General features: G+C 41.3%; 1 protein-coding gene across 2 annotated transcripts in view; it reads right to left on the bottom strand.

The window, feature by feature from the left end:
- LOC120048828 (diacylglycerol O-acyltransferase 1-like) overlaps positions 1-14,904 on the bottom strand; it is a 37,205-nt gene continuing 22,301 nt past the window's right edge. The window contains exons 7-17 of one of the 2 annotated variants that reach the window (XM_038995085.1): positions 11,070-11,198; positions 9,574-9,648; positions 8,071-8,174; positions 7,523-7,561; positions 7,358-7,399; positions 7,207-7,251; positions 6,922-7,034; positions 6,686-6,751; positions 6,387-6,474; positions 1,096-1,158; positions 1-965 (exon numbers count right to left, since the gene is read on the bottom strand). In XM_038995085.1, coding sequence (XP_038851013.1) covers positions 801-965; positions 1,096-1,158; positions 6,387-6,474; positions 6,686-6,751; positions 6,922-7,034; positions 7,207-7,251; positions 7,358-7,399; positions 7,523-7,561; positions 8,071-8,174; positions 9,574-9,648; positions 11,070-11,198 — 929 coding nt within the window. In that variant the 3' untranslated portion in view covers positions 1-800. The remainder of the gene's footprint in view (positions 966-1,095; positions 1,159-6,386; positions 6,475-6,685; positions 6,752-6,921; positions 7,035-7,206; positions 7,252-7,357; positions 7,400-7,522; positions 7,562-8,070; positions 8,175-9,573; positions 9,649-11,069; positions 11,199-14,904) is intronic. The other variant, XM_038995087.1, reaches the window with a different exon arrangement.

Raw genomic sequence — 14,904 nt, 5'->3', positions numbered from 1 at the left:
TTCACATAAATAGAGAAATATATTTACTTGTCCATGTAGTTCTGTCGGCAACATAATAATGACCCAATTAACGGACTAAAGTCAAGAATCACCAGCTGCCATTTTCCTATCTCTACATTTCCCTCTATACGTACCCAAGTAAAACACGATGACAAAATATTGAGGCTTGAGTGGCATAAAAACAGATAAATCTTACAAACACACATGTACTGGTTGTGCACATTTTCTGAGAAACTGGCACTTTTTGAAAATTGCACTTGTCAGACATGATTCAATAAGGCATATTCTAATATTCACTAACTATATTGATTGTTTCTATAAGAAGTGTGTTATCTTTAAAGTGGCAATCAGCAGTTGAAACAATAACAAAGCTGCCTCCCCACCCCTGGTTCAGTAAAAAGCTGAGGGATGGGACTGGAGAAATGTTATCACTTTCAAATTCAAGGACAGAGCTATGGATGCAACGATTGACCATCCAATATAAAAAAAGTATAGTTTTAACCATGTTTTGAGGCTATATAGTGTTTATTTACATTCTTTGTTTCCAAATATTGGAGTAAAAACAATCTTATATTTAGGTTTGTGATGGAGAGCGACAGTTGAACTAAGCTGGTGAGACATTTATAAGTTGTTCTTCAAGATTCGAATGGTACATATCATTAATGTATGAGTCCAAAAATGGATGTAGCAAATGCTGATTGCCCCTTTAAGGTGCTTTCATAAAGTACCATACAGTACATTTCTAGCTCTATTTGTCTTTCCTATAAAAGGCTGGTCTGGTATATATTCCCCTGAGGAGGTCATTCAGGTCCACCCCCCGCCGACCCCTCTCTGTAGTGAAGTACATAGTAGTCGTGGACGTACATGAGCACGGCGATTGGCTGGCCAATGATGAGAGAGATCCATACGGCTGCGTTGCCATAGTTACCTCGGAGAAAACGCGCCACAAACCAGGCCAGCGGAAGCTGTAAGCCAAGGACTCCATTTAGTGAGTAAACAAACACAACATTCATTTTAATGAGTCAAAAACACCACCAGTAAATCATTTCAGACAATACATTTGTGGATTATAATTTCTCAGTTCTAAGATCTCACCTGAGCCATCATGCCCATAAAAGCCCATGGCCTCAGCATCTTCAGTGGAACACTGACCAGGTACTGTGAAGACAACATCAGCAACGTTAACTTTTAGTTTTCAAGAACAGTTTTCCACACAGCCATCTCCTTTATCCACAGCGAACAGGAAAATAATGTTTCCACTCCAGGCAGCTAACCTATGGAATGACACCTAGTTCGTACACTAGGAAAGGACATACAGGGAACTGAGGTAACAGACAGATAGCTAACCTATGGAATGACACCTAGTTCGTACACTAGGAAAGGACATACAGGGAACTGAGGTAACAGACAGATAGCTAACCTATGGAATGACACCTAGTTCGTACACTAGGAAAGGACATACAGGGAACTGAGGTAACAGACAGATAGCTAACCTATGGAATGACACCTAGTTCGTACACTAGGAAAGGACATACAGGGAACTGAGGTAACAGACAGATAGCTAACCTATGGAATGACACCTAGTTCGTACACTAGGAAAGGACATACAGGGAACTGAGGTAACAGACAGATAGCTAACCTATGGAATGACACCTAGTTCGTACACTAGGAAAGGACATACAGGGAACTGAGGTAACAGACAGATAGCTAACCTATGGAATGACACCTAGTTCGTACACTAGGAAGGACATACAGGGAACTGAGGTAACAGACAGATAGCTAACCTATGGAATGACACCTAGTTCGTACACTAGGAAAGGACATACAGGGAACTGAGGTAACAGACAGATAGCTAACCTATGGAATGACACCTAGTTCGTACACTAGGAAAGGACATACAGGGAACTGAGGTAACAGACAGATAGCTAACCTATGGAATGACACCTAGTTCGTACACTAGGAAAGGACATACAGGGAACTGAGGTAACAGACAGATAGCTAACCTATGGAATGACTGCTGGATGACTATCAAGCCTCACCTCATTGATCTGATGGAGCTGACAGGACCTGCTGTGTGACCCTCTGATCTACAGATCCCAGTCTCCTGATCCCTCCTGGCATTACTCAGGGGATTGTGTGTGTATATGTGTGTGTGTGTGTGTGTGTGAGTGTGTGTGTGACACTAGGATCCCTCCTGTCATTACTCAGGGGAGAGGGGGAGACTGGTGTCCCGCAGGGCACTGTGGCGCTCCGCTCCTCTCTGCTCCGCTCGCTGTCCTCTGAAGGTCAGCGTTTAAAACAGCAGCAGCAGCCCCGTTTGTCTGTCTGTCCGGGATGGGGATGAGGAGCGGGAGGGAGCCGTATCTCTGTGAACCTGCTGACTGAACAGGCTCCTCACCGTACACTGCTCTTATCTCCTCCTCCAGAAGCACAGCAGCCTGATATGGCCTTGTGTTACACTCCTTTCCTCCTCCTCTCATCCCAGCTATACTAACGTCCCTCCAACACTGACCTTCGTCAATGATGAAGAGTGCTGGATATAAGCCAAGCGCACCCATGTGTGTGTGTGTGTGTGTGTGTGTGTGTGTGTGTGTGTGTGTGTGTGTGTGTGTGTGTGTGTGTCTGGACAACAGAGAAATATCCCCAGAAAGGGCCCTACTTTATAGCCACTGTGCAGTATAGCCACGGTGTAGTATAGCCACTGTACATTATAGCCACTGTGTAGTATAGTCACTGTGCAGTATAGCCACTGTGCAGTATAGCCACTGTGCAGTATAGCCACTGTGTATTATAGCCACTGTGTAGTATAGCCACTGTGCAGTATAGCCACTGTGCAGTATAGCCACTGTGTAGTATTGCCACTGTGCAGTATAGTCACTGTGTATTATAGCCACTGTACAGTATAGCCACTGTACAGTATAGTCACTGTGTATTATAGCCACTGTGTATTATAGCCACTGTGCAGTATAGCCACTGTGTAGTATAGCCACGGTGTATTATAGCCACTGTGTAGTATAGTCACTGTGTAGTATAGCCACTGTGCAGTATTGCCACTGTACAGTATAGTCACTGTGTATTATAGCCACTGTGTATTATAGCCACTGTGCAGTATAGCCACTGTGTAGTATAGCCACTGTGCAGTATAGCCACGGTGTAGTATTGCCACTGTGTAGTATTGCCACTGTGCAGTATAGCCACTGTACAGTATAGCCACTGTACAGTATAGCCACTGTGTATTATAGCCACTGTGTAGTATAGTCACTGTGTAGTATAGCCACTGTGCAGTATAGCCACTGTGCAGTATAGCCACTGTGTAGTATTGCCACTGTGCAGTATAGTCACTGTGTATTATAGCCACTGTACAGTATAGCCACTGTGCAGTATAGCCACGGTGTAGTATTGCCACTGTACAGTATAGTCACTGTGTATTATAGCCACTGTACAGTATAGCAACTGTGTAGTATAGTCACTGTGTAGTATAGCCACTGTACAGTATAGCCACTGTACATTATAGCCACTGTACAGTATAGCCACTGTACAGTATAGCCACTGTGTAGTATAGTCATTGTGTAGTATAGCCACTGTGCAGTATAGCCACTGTGTATTATTGCCACTGTGTATTATAGCCACTGTACAGTATAGCCACTGTGTATTATAGCCACTGTGTAGTATAGCCACTGTGCAGTATAGCCACGGTGTAGTATAGCCACTGTACATTATAGCCACTGTGTATTATAGCCACTGTACAGTATAGCCACTGTACAGTATAGCCACTGTGCAGTATAGCCACTGTGTATTATAGCCACTGTGTAGTATAGTCACTGTGCAGTATAGCCACTGTGCAGTATAGCCACTGTGCAGTATAGCCACTGTGTAGTATAGCCACTGTGCAGTATAGCCACTGTGCAGTATAGCCACTGTGTATTATAGCCACTGTGTAGTATAGTCACTGTGCAGTATAGCCACTGTGCAGTATAGCCACTGTGCAGTATAGCCACTGTGCAGTATAGCCACTGTGTATTATAGCCACTGTGTAGTATAGTCACTGTGTAGTATAGCCACTGTGCAGTATAGCCACTGTGCAGTATAGCCACTGTGCAGTATAGCCACTGTGCAGTATAGCCACTGTGTAGTATTGCCACTGTGCAGTATAGCCACTGTACAGTATAGCCACTGTGCAGTATAGCCACGGTGTAGTATTGCCACTGTACAGTATAGTCACTGTGTATTATAGCCACTGTACAGTATAGCCACTGTGCAGTATAGCCACGGTGTAGTATTGCCACTGTGTAGTATTGCCACTGTGCAGTATAGTCACTGTGTATTATAGCCACTGTACAGTATAGCCACTGTGCAGTATAGCCACGGTGTAGTATTGCCACTGTACAGTATAGTCACTGTGTATTATAGCCACCGTACAGTATAGCCACTGTGCAGTATAGCCACGGTGTAGTATTGCCACTGTGTAGTATTGCCACTGTGTAGTAAAGTCACTGTGTATTATAGCCACGGTGCTGTATAGTCACTGTGTAGTATAGCCACTGTGCAGTATAGCCACTGTACAGTATAGCAACTGTGTAGTATAGTCACTGTGTAGTATAGCCACTGTACAGTATAGCAACTGTACATTATAGCCACTGTGTAGTATAGTCATTGTGTAGTATAGCCACTGTGTATTATAGCCACTGTACAGTATAGCCACTGTGTATTATAGCCACTGTGTAGTATAGCCACTGTGCAGTATAGCCACTGTGTATTATAGCCACGGTGTATTATAGCCACTGTGTAGTATAGTCACTGTGTAGTATAGCAACTGTGCAGTATAGCCACTGTGTAGTATAGCCACTGTGCAGTATAGCCACTGTGTATTATAGCCACTGTGTAGTATAGCCACTGTGTAGTATAGCCACTGTGTAGTATAGCCACTGTGTAGTATAGCCACTGTGCAGTATAGCCACTGTGTAGTATAGCCACTGTGCAGTATAGCCACTGTACAGTATAGCCACTGTACAGTATAGCCACTGTACAGTATAGCCACTGTGTAGTATAGCCACTGTGTAGTATAGCCACTGTGTAGTATAGCCACTGTACAGTATAGCCACTGTGTATTATAGCCACTGTGTATTATAGCCACTGTGTATTATAGCCACCGTGTAGTATAGCCACCGTGCAGTATAGCCACCGTGTAGTATAGCCACTGTACAGTATAGCCACTGTACAGTATAGCCACTGTGTATTATAGCCACTGTGTAGTATAGCCACTGTGTATTATAGTCACTGTACAGTATAGCCACTGTGTAGTATAGCCACCGTGCAGTATAGCCACTGTGTAGTATAGCCACTGTGTAGTATAGCCACTGTACAGTATAGCCACTGTGTATTATAGCCACTGTGTATTATAGCCACTGTGTATTATAGCCACTGTGTATTATAGCCACTGTGTAGTATAGCCACTGTGTATTATAGCCACTGTACAGTATAGCCACTGTACAGTATAGCCACTGTGTATTATAGCCACTGTGTATTATAGCCACTGTGTATTATAGCCACTGTGTATTATAGCCACTGTGCAGTATAGCCACTGTGTATTATAGTCACTGTGTAGTATAGCCACTGTGCAGTATAGCCACTGTACAGTATAGCCACTGTGTAGTATAGCCACTGTGTAGTATAGCCACTGTACAGTATTGCCACTGTACAGTATTGCCACTGTGTAGTATAGCCACTGTGCAGTATATCCACTGTGTAGTATAGCCACTGTGTAGTATAGCCACTGTGTATTATAGCCACTGTGTATTATAGCCACTGTGTAGTATAGCCACTGTGTAGTATAGCCACTGTGTAGTATAGCCACTGTGTAGTATAGCAACTGTACTGTCATACAATAACTATATCTGTGGCCTTTAAAGTCTAATCTGACTAGCAATCTCAGCAATTATGAAACTGTAGTCTGATAAAATGCAGGATTTTTTCACAAATGGTATACATACTGTATATAGTCATTGTCTGATGAAAACCTTGGAACTACATTTTTGCCAATTTAAATTGTTTGACATTTATTGAAAGTGGTATCTAACCTCAATGTACTCTGAACATTTCATGTCTTTAGAACCAAGAACATGTATTCAAAATAGCTTGTAAATTGACATAATTCTATATTCGTTGATGGAAAACAGGTTTTTTCTTATTTTTTCTCTTTGAAAAGTTGATGTTTTGGCGAATGTATGTTTTGGTCAGACAGTGACGATATGAGCTGTTGTAGCAGCAGAGTATCCTCGTTAAACACCAGCCTGATGAAGTTAACATTCTGTTTCACTTCACTAGGAATAGTAAAGATGAGCACAGCGTCAGTCTGGTTTCACCCAGCTAGGAGCAGAGCACCTCACCTCATGAAAGAAGGCTGAAGCCAGGAACACTGCTGATTGGCCGAGCCACTTACTGACTCCACTCTTCAGCAGGGGCTTGTAGAAGTGGCTTTGGGAGAGAGAGGGAGCAACACGGGAGGACGCGTATCATCAAACACCTCACGGCAGCTTCAAACCAGCTCACAAATCCCCAATACATCCTCAATACATTTCTGCTCAGTATCAACCTCCATTCCACTGATTCCGTACCATTGAATCATTTATAGCATCTCAATGTTACATACAGTATACTATGTATAGAATACATTGCATCTACTCACCGAAGGCACCACTTGTGTACTGGAATATTCCAGTTTTGCCAAAAGTATGTGATGGTCTCAGAGTTCCTGCAAGAAAGGGAAAAGTCTCCTAGTCATGTGAAGTGATGTATTTTACAGTGGGACATGCTATTGATATTTTACTTGTGCACATCTCAAATGATCACTTCTCCCTCTTAGTAACATACTGGCAATAAACAATGGAACGTAACAAAATAGACCGTATTCATTTCCCCTACCACCAGTCTCTGTAAAACTCTCGGTCTCCAAATTGCAGGAGCTCAGCAATAAAGTTCAAGGACGAGTGGAAGAACCAGTAGAAGAATATCAACCAGAGAAGATGATTGGGCACCTGATGGGACAGAGAAGACAGGGGAATAATACTGTATCCAGGACAACATAAAACAACAATAGAACAACGGAACGGCCCAATACAATGTATATGTCATATCTCTCAAGGCCCAAGGGTACTATGAACCATGTTACCATGACCGCATTACCCCTGTGTTCTCTTGTGTACTTACGGCTAGTCTGAGTAGACGCTCCATCATCATAGGGAGGTCCATATCCTACAGGATCAGGATCAATGAAGAAAGACAGATTGTATTGATAGAGAAAAATAGTCAAAAAATGCTTTAAATGTAAATCATAAATGTACCAGTAATCCTGCTTTACCTCCAATGGCTTCATAGAACTCTGAATAATGGGTATCATCCACTGGAGGAGAATAAGAGACCGATGAGGTGAATAAACAGCACAAATCATAAATAAAATGAGGTGCTTATTCTCAATAAATACATGTAGTCACTATACATAAGTCAATGTCAGTAGAAAACCTACCTGCTGTGTTAATGCCACCAATAACTGGGTGAAGAACAGCTGGGAAGAGATGATTTGTTACTTAGCATTTCTCCTCTAAATCCAACAAAAGAGCAATACTTGAGTGTGTGTGTGTGTGTATGCGTGCGTGCGTGCGTGCGTGCGTGCGTGCGTGTGCGTGTGTGTGTGCAGGAAAAACGCTGTCTGCCTTTTAGATTTGGATAAGTCTTGGGACCAGAGTGCACATCTCCACAGTAGACCAATAAACCAAGCTAATCTTCTAATGGAGGTTCAGAGAAATTCACAATTCACAATTCTATCAGTTTGCTGTAGATGACTGTGTCAGATCATATTGAAGAGATCTGATGTTTCTGTATTTCTAGAATGTGCTCCTTCACATGGGGCTAAACAGGAAGTTGTACATCTTTCTATTATACCCATAGCATAACATTGGGAAATAACCAGTAGGACAAAGCCGTGATAACATCAACTGTTCAGTCTAGTTTACAGAGTATAAAGCAGCGTATTAACAAACCAATGCAGAAAGGGTGATTGGGGACAGAACTCACCATTTCAAAAAGCCTCCTTAGCAGGAAGCTCATTCGAATCCGTGGAGACCGGGGGAAGTTTAATTCATAGCAGAGGGTTGGTGCAAAAACAAAATAATACAAATCTAAAAAGACAAAAGAGATTAGAAAGAAAGAGGGAAGTGAGAGAGATTAGAAAGAGAGAGACAGGAGAGAGAGAGAGAGAGAAAGAGAGAATATTATTATAGTCTGATATAGTTCCAGTAGCAGGCTATATCAGGATAGGTTGAGGCAGCAGTGATAAAAGTGGGGTCTGCTACAGCAGGATAGGTTGAGGCAGCAGTGATAAGAGTGGGGTCTGCTACATCAGGATAGGTTGAGGGAGCAGTGATAAGAGTGGGGTCTGCTACAGCAGGATAGGTTGAGGCAGCAGTGATAAGAGTGGGGTCTGCTACAGCAGGATAGGTTGAGGCAGCAGTGATAAGAGTGGGGTCTGCTACATCAGGATAGGTTGAGGCAGCAGTGATAAGAATGGGGTCTGCTACAGCAGGATAGGTTGAGGGAGCAGTGATAAGAGTGGGGTCTGCTACAGCAGGATAGGTTGAGGGAGCAGTGATAAGAGTGGGGTCTGCTACAGCAGGATAGGTTGAGGGAGCAGTGATAAGAGTGGGGTCTGCTACAGCAGGATAGGTTGAGGCAGCAGTGATAAGAGTGGGGTCTGCTACAGCAGGATAGGTTGAGGGAGCAGTGATAAGAGTGGGGTCTGCTACAGCAGGATAGGTTGAGGCAGCAGTGATAAGAGTGGGGTCTGCTACAGCAGGATAGGTTGAGGCAGCAGTGATAAGAGTGGGGTCTGCTACAGCAGGATAGGTTGAGGCAGCAGTGATAAGAGTGGGGTCTGCTACAGCAGGATAGGTTGAGGCAGCAGTGATAAGAGTGGGGTCTGCTACAGCAGGATAGGTTGAGGCAGCAGTGATAAGAGTGGGGTCTGCTACAGCAGGATAGGTTGAGGCAGCAGTGATAAGAGTGGGGTCTGCTACAGCAGGATCGGTTGAGGCAGCAGTGATAATAGTGGGGTCTGCTACAGCAGGATAGGTTGAGGGAGCAGTGATAAAAGTGGGGTCTGCTACAGCAGGATAGGTTGAGGGAGCAGTGATAAAAGTGGGGTCTGCTACAGCAGGACCTGGGTTCAAATACATGCATTTGACTATTTGTTATTTAAATGGTATTTGAGTATTTCAAAAACAGCCGAAAACAAGTACTTAAAACAAATATTTTAATGGTTATTTGTACATACCAAATAGTCGACCAAATTGTATTTTAAAGTATTTTCTAATACTTATTTCAAATACTATTTTCAAATACATGGGTTAAATGCATGGGAGTGTATTTGAGTATCTCCAAATATATTCAAATATTCAACTACTTGTTTTTTCAAATAAAAGTTATCTGAATAGTTGTTTTGAAACGTTATTGAAACACCTGACATTGTATTTGAACCCAGGTCTTGGTCTACCTGGGATGGAATGTCCAACCTCTACTGACCTCTGAGGGTGAGATTTCCAGGATAGGAGACCTGATAGTCCCCTCCACTTCCCTTAGACCGTGGTAGAGAGGAACCTGTAGAGGAGAGTACTAGCCATGTTAAGTCAGCAATTAAACATGATTCTATGATTCTCACAGTCACAATCACTCTACTTAGAGAACAGCTTCTTGTATACAGTCAACCAGCAGGTGGCAGTGCAGCAGTTAAGGAGCGATGTGGATTGTAGTATTATGTGTGTGTGTGTGTGTTAATGTTTACAACAGGAAAACGGTTTCCATTAAGGGTACATGTACAAACATGCAGGATCGCCGCCTATGAAAAATTAGGTCACAGTTGCCATTTCCGTGGAGGCGAGTCAGAAATTTCATTAAGCCCTTTATTACTAGTCAAAGGTCAACGTAGAACCCAGGTGAGACAAACTCTCTAGACAAAGCAACTCTGGGAGTCAAAGGTCAACGTAGAACCCAGGTGAGACAAACTCTCTAGACAAAGCAACTCTGGGAGTCAAAGGTCAATGTAGAACCCAGGTGACACAAACTCTCTAGACAAAGCAACTCTGAGAGTCAAAGGTCAACGTAGAACCCAGGTGAGACAAACTCTCTAGACAAAGCAACTCTGGGAGTCAAAGGTCAATGTAGAACCCAGGTGACACAAACTCTCTAGACAAAGCAACTCTGGGAGTCAAAGGTCAACGTAGAACCCAGGTGACACAAACTCTCTAGACAAAGCAACTCTGGGAGTCAAAGGTCAACGTAGAACCCAGGTGACACCAACTCTCTAGACAAAGCAACTCTGGGAGTCGTCACAGAAGAGCTTAGAGGACGAGGGTTGAAATCAAACCTGTTATAACAATATTAGTTATTTTTCAAATACTTTATTGCCTGGCGCAATGGATAAAAAGGAATTGTCCCAAAAGTACATACTCCGCCCATCTGGCACTCCAGACAGACTCAATCAAATATAAAGTATTTGAAACATCTCCCTCACACCGCACAAACTTCAAGAACAGACGTATCAGTAAAATCCGAAGCAGTGAAGCCCAGAAAGCGTGAGCAGTATCGATAGCAAAAGCAGTACATCTGAAGTAATTAAAGTAGTAGCAGTGTTGTTGTTGGCCAGTTGCTGGTAGGGGGCATAGAGGACTGTGGAGACTGAGGACTTACATGAGAGGGAGCGGGCCAGGCTACGGGCTTTAGCATGGGGCATAGAGGACTGTGGAGACTGAGGACTTACATGAGAGGGAGCGGGCCAGGCTACGGGCTTTAGCATGGGGCATAGAGGACTGTGGAGACTGAGGACTTACATGAGAGGGAGCGGGCCAGGCTACGGGCTTTAGCATGGGGCATAGAGGACTGAGGACTTACATGAGAGGGAGCGGGCCAGGCTACGGGCTTTAGCATGGGGCATAGAGGACTGTGGAGACTGAGGACTTACATGAGAGGGAGCGGGCCAGGCTACGGGCTTTAGCATGGGGCATAGAGGACTGAGGACTTACATGAGAGGGAGCGGGCCAGGCTACGGGCTTTAGCGTGGCTCATCTCTCTACACCACTTGTTCACATCTTTGTAGGAGTAGAGCTTCAGGAAGAGGACGGTGTACACTCCCAGAGCAGACGCTCCACCCACTGAGAAAAAGGACAATGTGCAATGTTAAATATGAGCAATAGTTATGCAATATTTGCCGTTAGAATTCACAGTCAATCATATTAAGTGTTGTATGCACAACAGTACAATACACATTATCCATCAAATGGAGTGAATGACGTGGGTGTGGGTGGTTGTAAATTATCTTGATGTGTAGTAGCACAGTGCGTTATGTAGTATATTTAAGCAATAAGGCCCGAGGTGGTGTGGTATATGAACCAATATACCACGGCTAACTCACAACACAAGGTGGAGTGCCTGGATACAGCCTTTAGCCGTGGTATATTGGCCATATATCACAATCCCCGAGGTTATTATTATTATAAACTGTTTACCAACGTAATTAGAACAGTAAAAATAAATGTTGTGTCATACCTGTGGTATACGGTCTGATATACCACGGCTGTCAGCCAATCAGAATTCAGGGCTCGAACCACATAGTTTATAATATGGTACAGTCAACTTGAGGTATTCAACATGCATATCACACTGTAGAACAGAAAATAATGAAACCCTCTGATTCCCAGTTAGCGAAAACGTTGGCTTTGATGTGTAGCTAACAAACAGGCCCTAACAAGAAGCTGAGGAATGCTGCCCACCTGGCTCTTACTGTCCTTATCTAGGGCTATCCATATATGTCAAGAGTTACAACACTCACCATCCTCTCTTTGTCTATCACACAAGATGAACGACTGGGAACACAGAGTCCACTCACGTTCAACCAACTACCAGCGCTACCGCCCGAGGTCCAGGGAAACCTGGCAAGGCCCCCAGGTCATTCTAACAGACTAGTACTGCTTTATAAACAGCGGACATATGCTGCATGGAAATGGGCCGTGCTGGTTACCTAGTAGATGGCATGGGCACAGAGAGAAAGACAGAGACTGTCTCCCTCGCCAAGAGGAGCATCCGTGGCCCTCTCCCCTGACCTTGATGTATAAACAGTAGCTCTGCATGAGGTACAAGAGACAGATGGTACATCTTTGTCCGTTCCCGTGGCGACGGCAGATGAGGAGAAAGAAAGACTTTTGGGTAAGGAAGGAAACTGTAGCTACGCAGTCAACGCCCAGGGAAATATCATCTGATTTGTGAGAGGTAAAATGAAGATCTTAAAGACACTAAGACACAAGACCTTCCTATTCTCCTCTAAGAGGAATGATTACTAAAAACTCATGACTGTAGCTTCACCTTTGTCTTTATGCGTGTACAGATGTAGGATCTTAATTTGAGCCAGTTTGCTACAGTAGGAAAATAATCCTGCAGCAAAAGGAAATTATTATTATTATTATGTGGACATTTGTGTAGGGGTTGATCCATTTTTCATAAGGGAAAATCAAGTCTGAAATGCCAAAGTGGAAATGACAAACTTCAGAAATACACAAGTTATACATTTCCTTTATTGCAGGAAAATTATCCAGCAAAAGGGTGAACAAACTAAGATCCTACATTTGTAAATATGAAACTGTGGGTAAAGAACAACATCACAGACAGTTAATATCATCTTGTGTTTGTGGTCAGTTTCCTAAGTTCTGAGACATGTGTAGTCATGAGAGACTCAGTTAGCTGTTGTATGTCACCAGATGCCATGCTGGCTAGCAACCAGCTTGATGAAGACAGGCAGAGCTGACCTGACATTGACCTGTCTCTCAGCCACTCCTCTTCTGGCCTCATATCCACCTCACTCCTTACTTCCTCTCCCTGTGAGCCAACTGGGACTGATCAAACATTGCCCAACTGATTCCATTCAGATAAAATCACACACTTGGATAATATAATACTACATGAACTACACATTAATGACCAACTGATTCCATTAATATAAAATCACATACTTGGATAATATAATACTACATGAACTACACATTAATGACCAACTGATTCTATTAATATAAAATACACATACTTGGATAATATAATACTACACTAACTACACATTAATGACCAACTAGATAATATAATACTACATTAACTACACATTAATGACCAACTGATTCCATAATATAAAATCACATACTTGGATAATATAATACTACACTAACTACACATTAATGACCAACTGGATAAAATAATACTACACTAACTACACATTAATGACCAACTAGATAATATAATACTACATTAACTACACATTAATGACCAACTGATTCCATAATATAAAATCAGATACTTGGATAATATAATACTACACTAACTACACATTAATGACCAACTGATTCCATTAATATAAAATCATATACTTGAATAATATACTACTACACTAACTACACATTAATGACCAACTGGATAATATATTACTACATTAACTACACATTAATGACCAACTGATTCCATTAATATAAAATCCCATACTTGGATAATATAATACTACATTAAATACACATTAATGACCAACTGGATAAAATAATACTACACTAACTACACATTAATGACCAACTAGATAATATAATACTACATTAACTACACATTAATGACCAACTGATTCCATAATATAAAATCAGATACTTGGATAATATAATACTACACTAACTACACATTAATGACCAACTGATTCCATTAATATAAAATCACATACTTGAATAATATACTACTACACTAACTACACATTAATGACCAACTGGATGAAATAATACTAAATTAACTAAACATTAATGACCAACTGATTCCATTCATATAAAAACACATACTTGGATAATATAATACTACACTAACTACACATTAATGACTAAATAGATAATTTAATACTGCATTAACTACACATTAATGACCAACTGGATAATATAATACTACATTAACTACACATTAATGACCAACTAGATCATATAATACTACATAAACTACACATTATTGACCAACTGGAAAATAGAATACTACATTAACTACACATTAATGACCAACTGGATAATATAATACTACATTAACTACACATTAATGACCAACTAGATAATATAATACTACATAAACTACACATTATTGACCAACTGGAAAATAGAATACTACATTAACTACACATTAATGACCAACTGGATAATATAATACTACATTAACTACACATTAATGACCAACTGGATAATATAATACTACATAAACTACACATTATTGACCAACTGGAAAATAGAATACTACATTAACTACACATTAATGACCAACTGGATAATATAATTCTACATTAACTACACATTAATGACCAACTAGATAATATAATACTACATAAACTACACATTAATGACCAACTAGATAATATAATACTACATAAACTACACATTATTGACCAACTGGAAAATAGAATACTACATAAACTACACATTATTGACCAACTGGATAATATAATACTACATTAACTACACATTAATGACCAACTGGATAATATAATACTACATAAACTACACATTAATGACCAACTGGATAATATAATACTACATGAACTACACATTAATGACCAACTAAATAATATAATACTACATTAACTACACATTAATGACCAACTGGATAATATAATACTACATTAACTACACATTGTTGACCAACTGGAAAATATAATACTACATTAACTACACATTAATGACCAACTGGATAATATAATACTACATTAACTACACATTAATGACCAACTGGATAATATAATACTACATTAACTACACATTGTTGACCAACTGGAAAATATAATACTACATTAACTACACATTAATG

This window comes from Salvelinus namaycush, chromosome 5, assembly GCF_016432855.1.
Source record: "Salvelinus namaycush isolate Seneca chromosome 5, SaNama_1.0, whole genome shotgun sequence".
NCBI lineage: Eukaryota > Metazoa > Chordata > Actinopteri > Salmoniformes > Salmonidae > Salvelinus > Salvelinus namaycush.
Note: the sequence above shows the minus strand (reverse complement) of the source record. Positions and strands in the feature narration are given on the sequence as shown.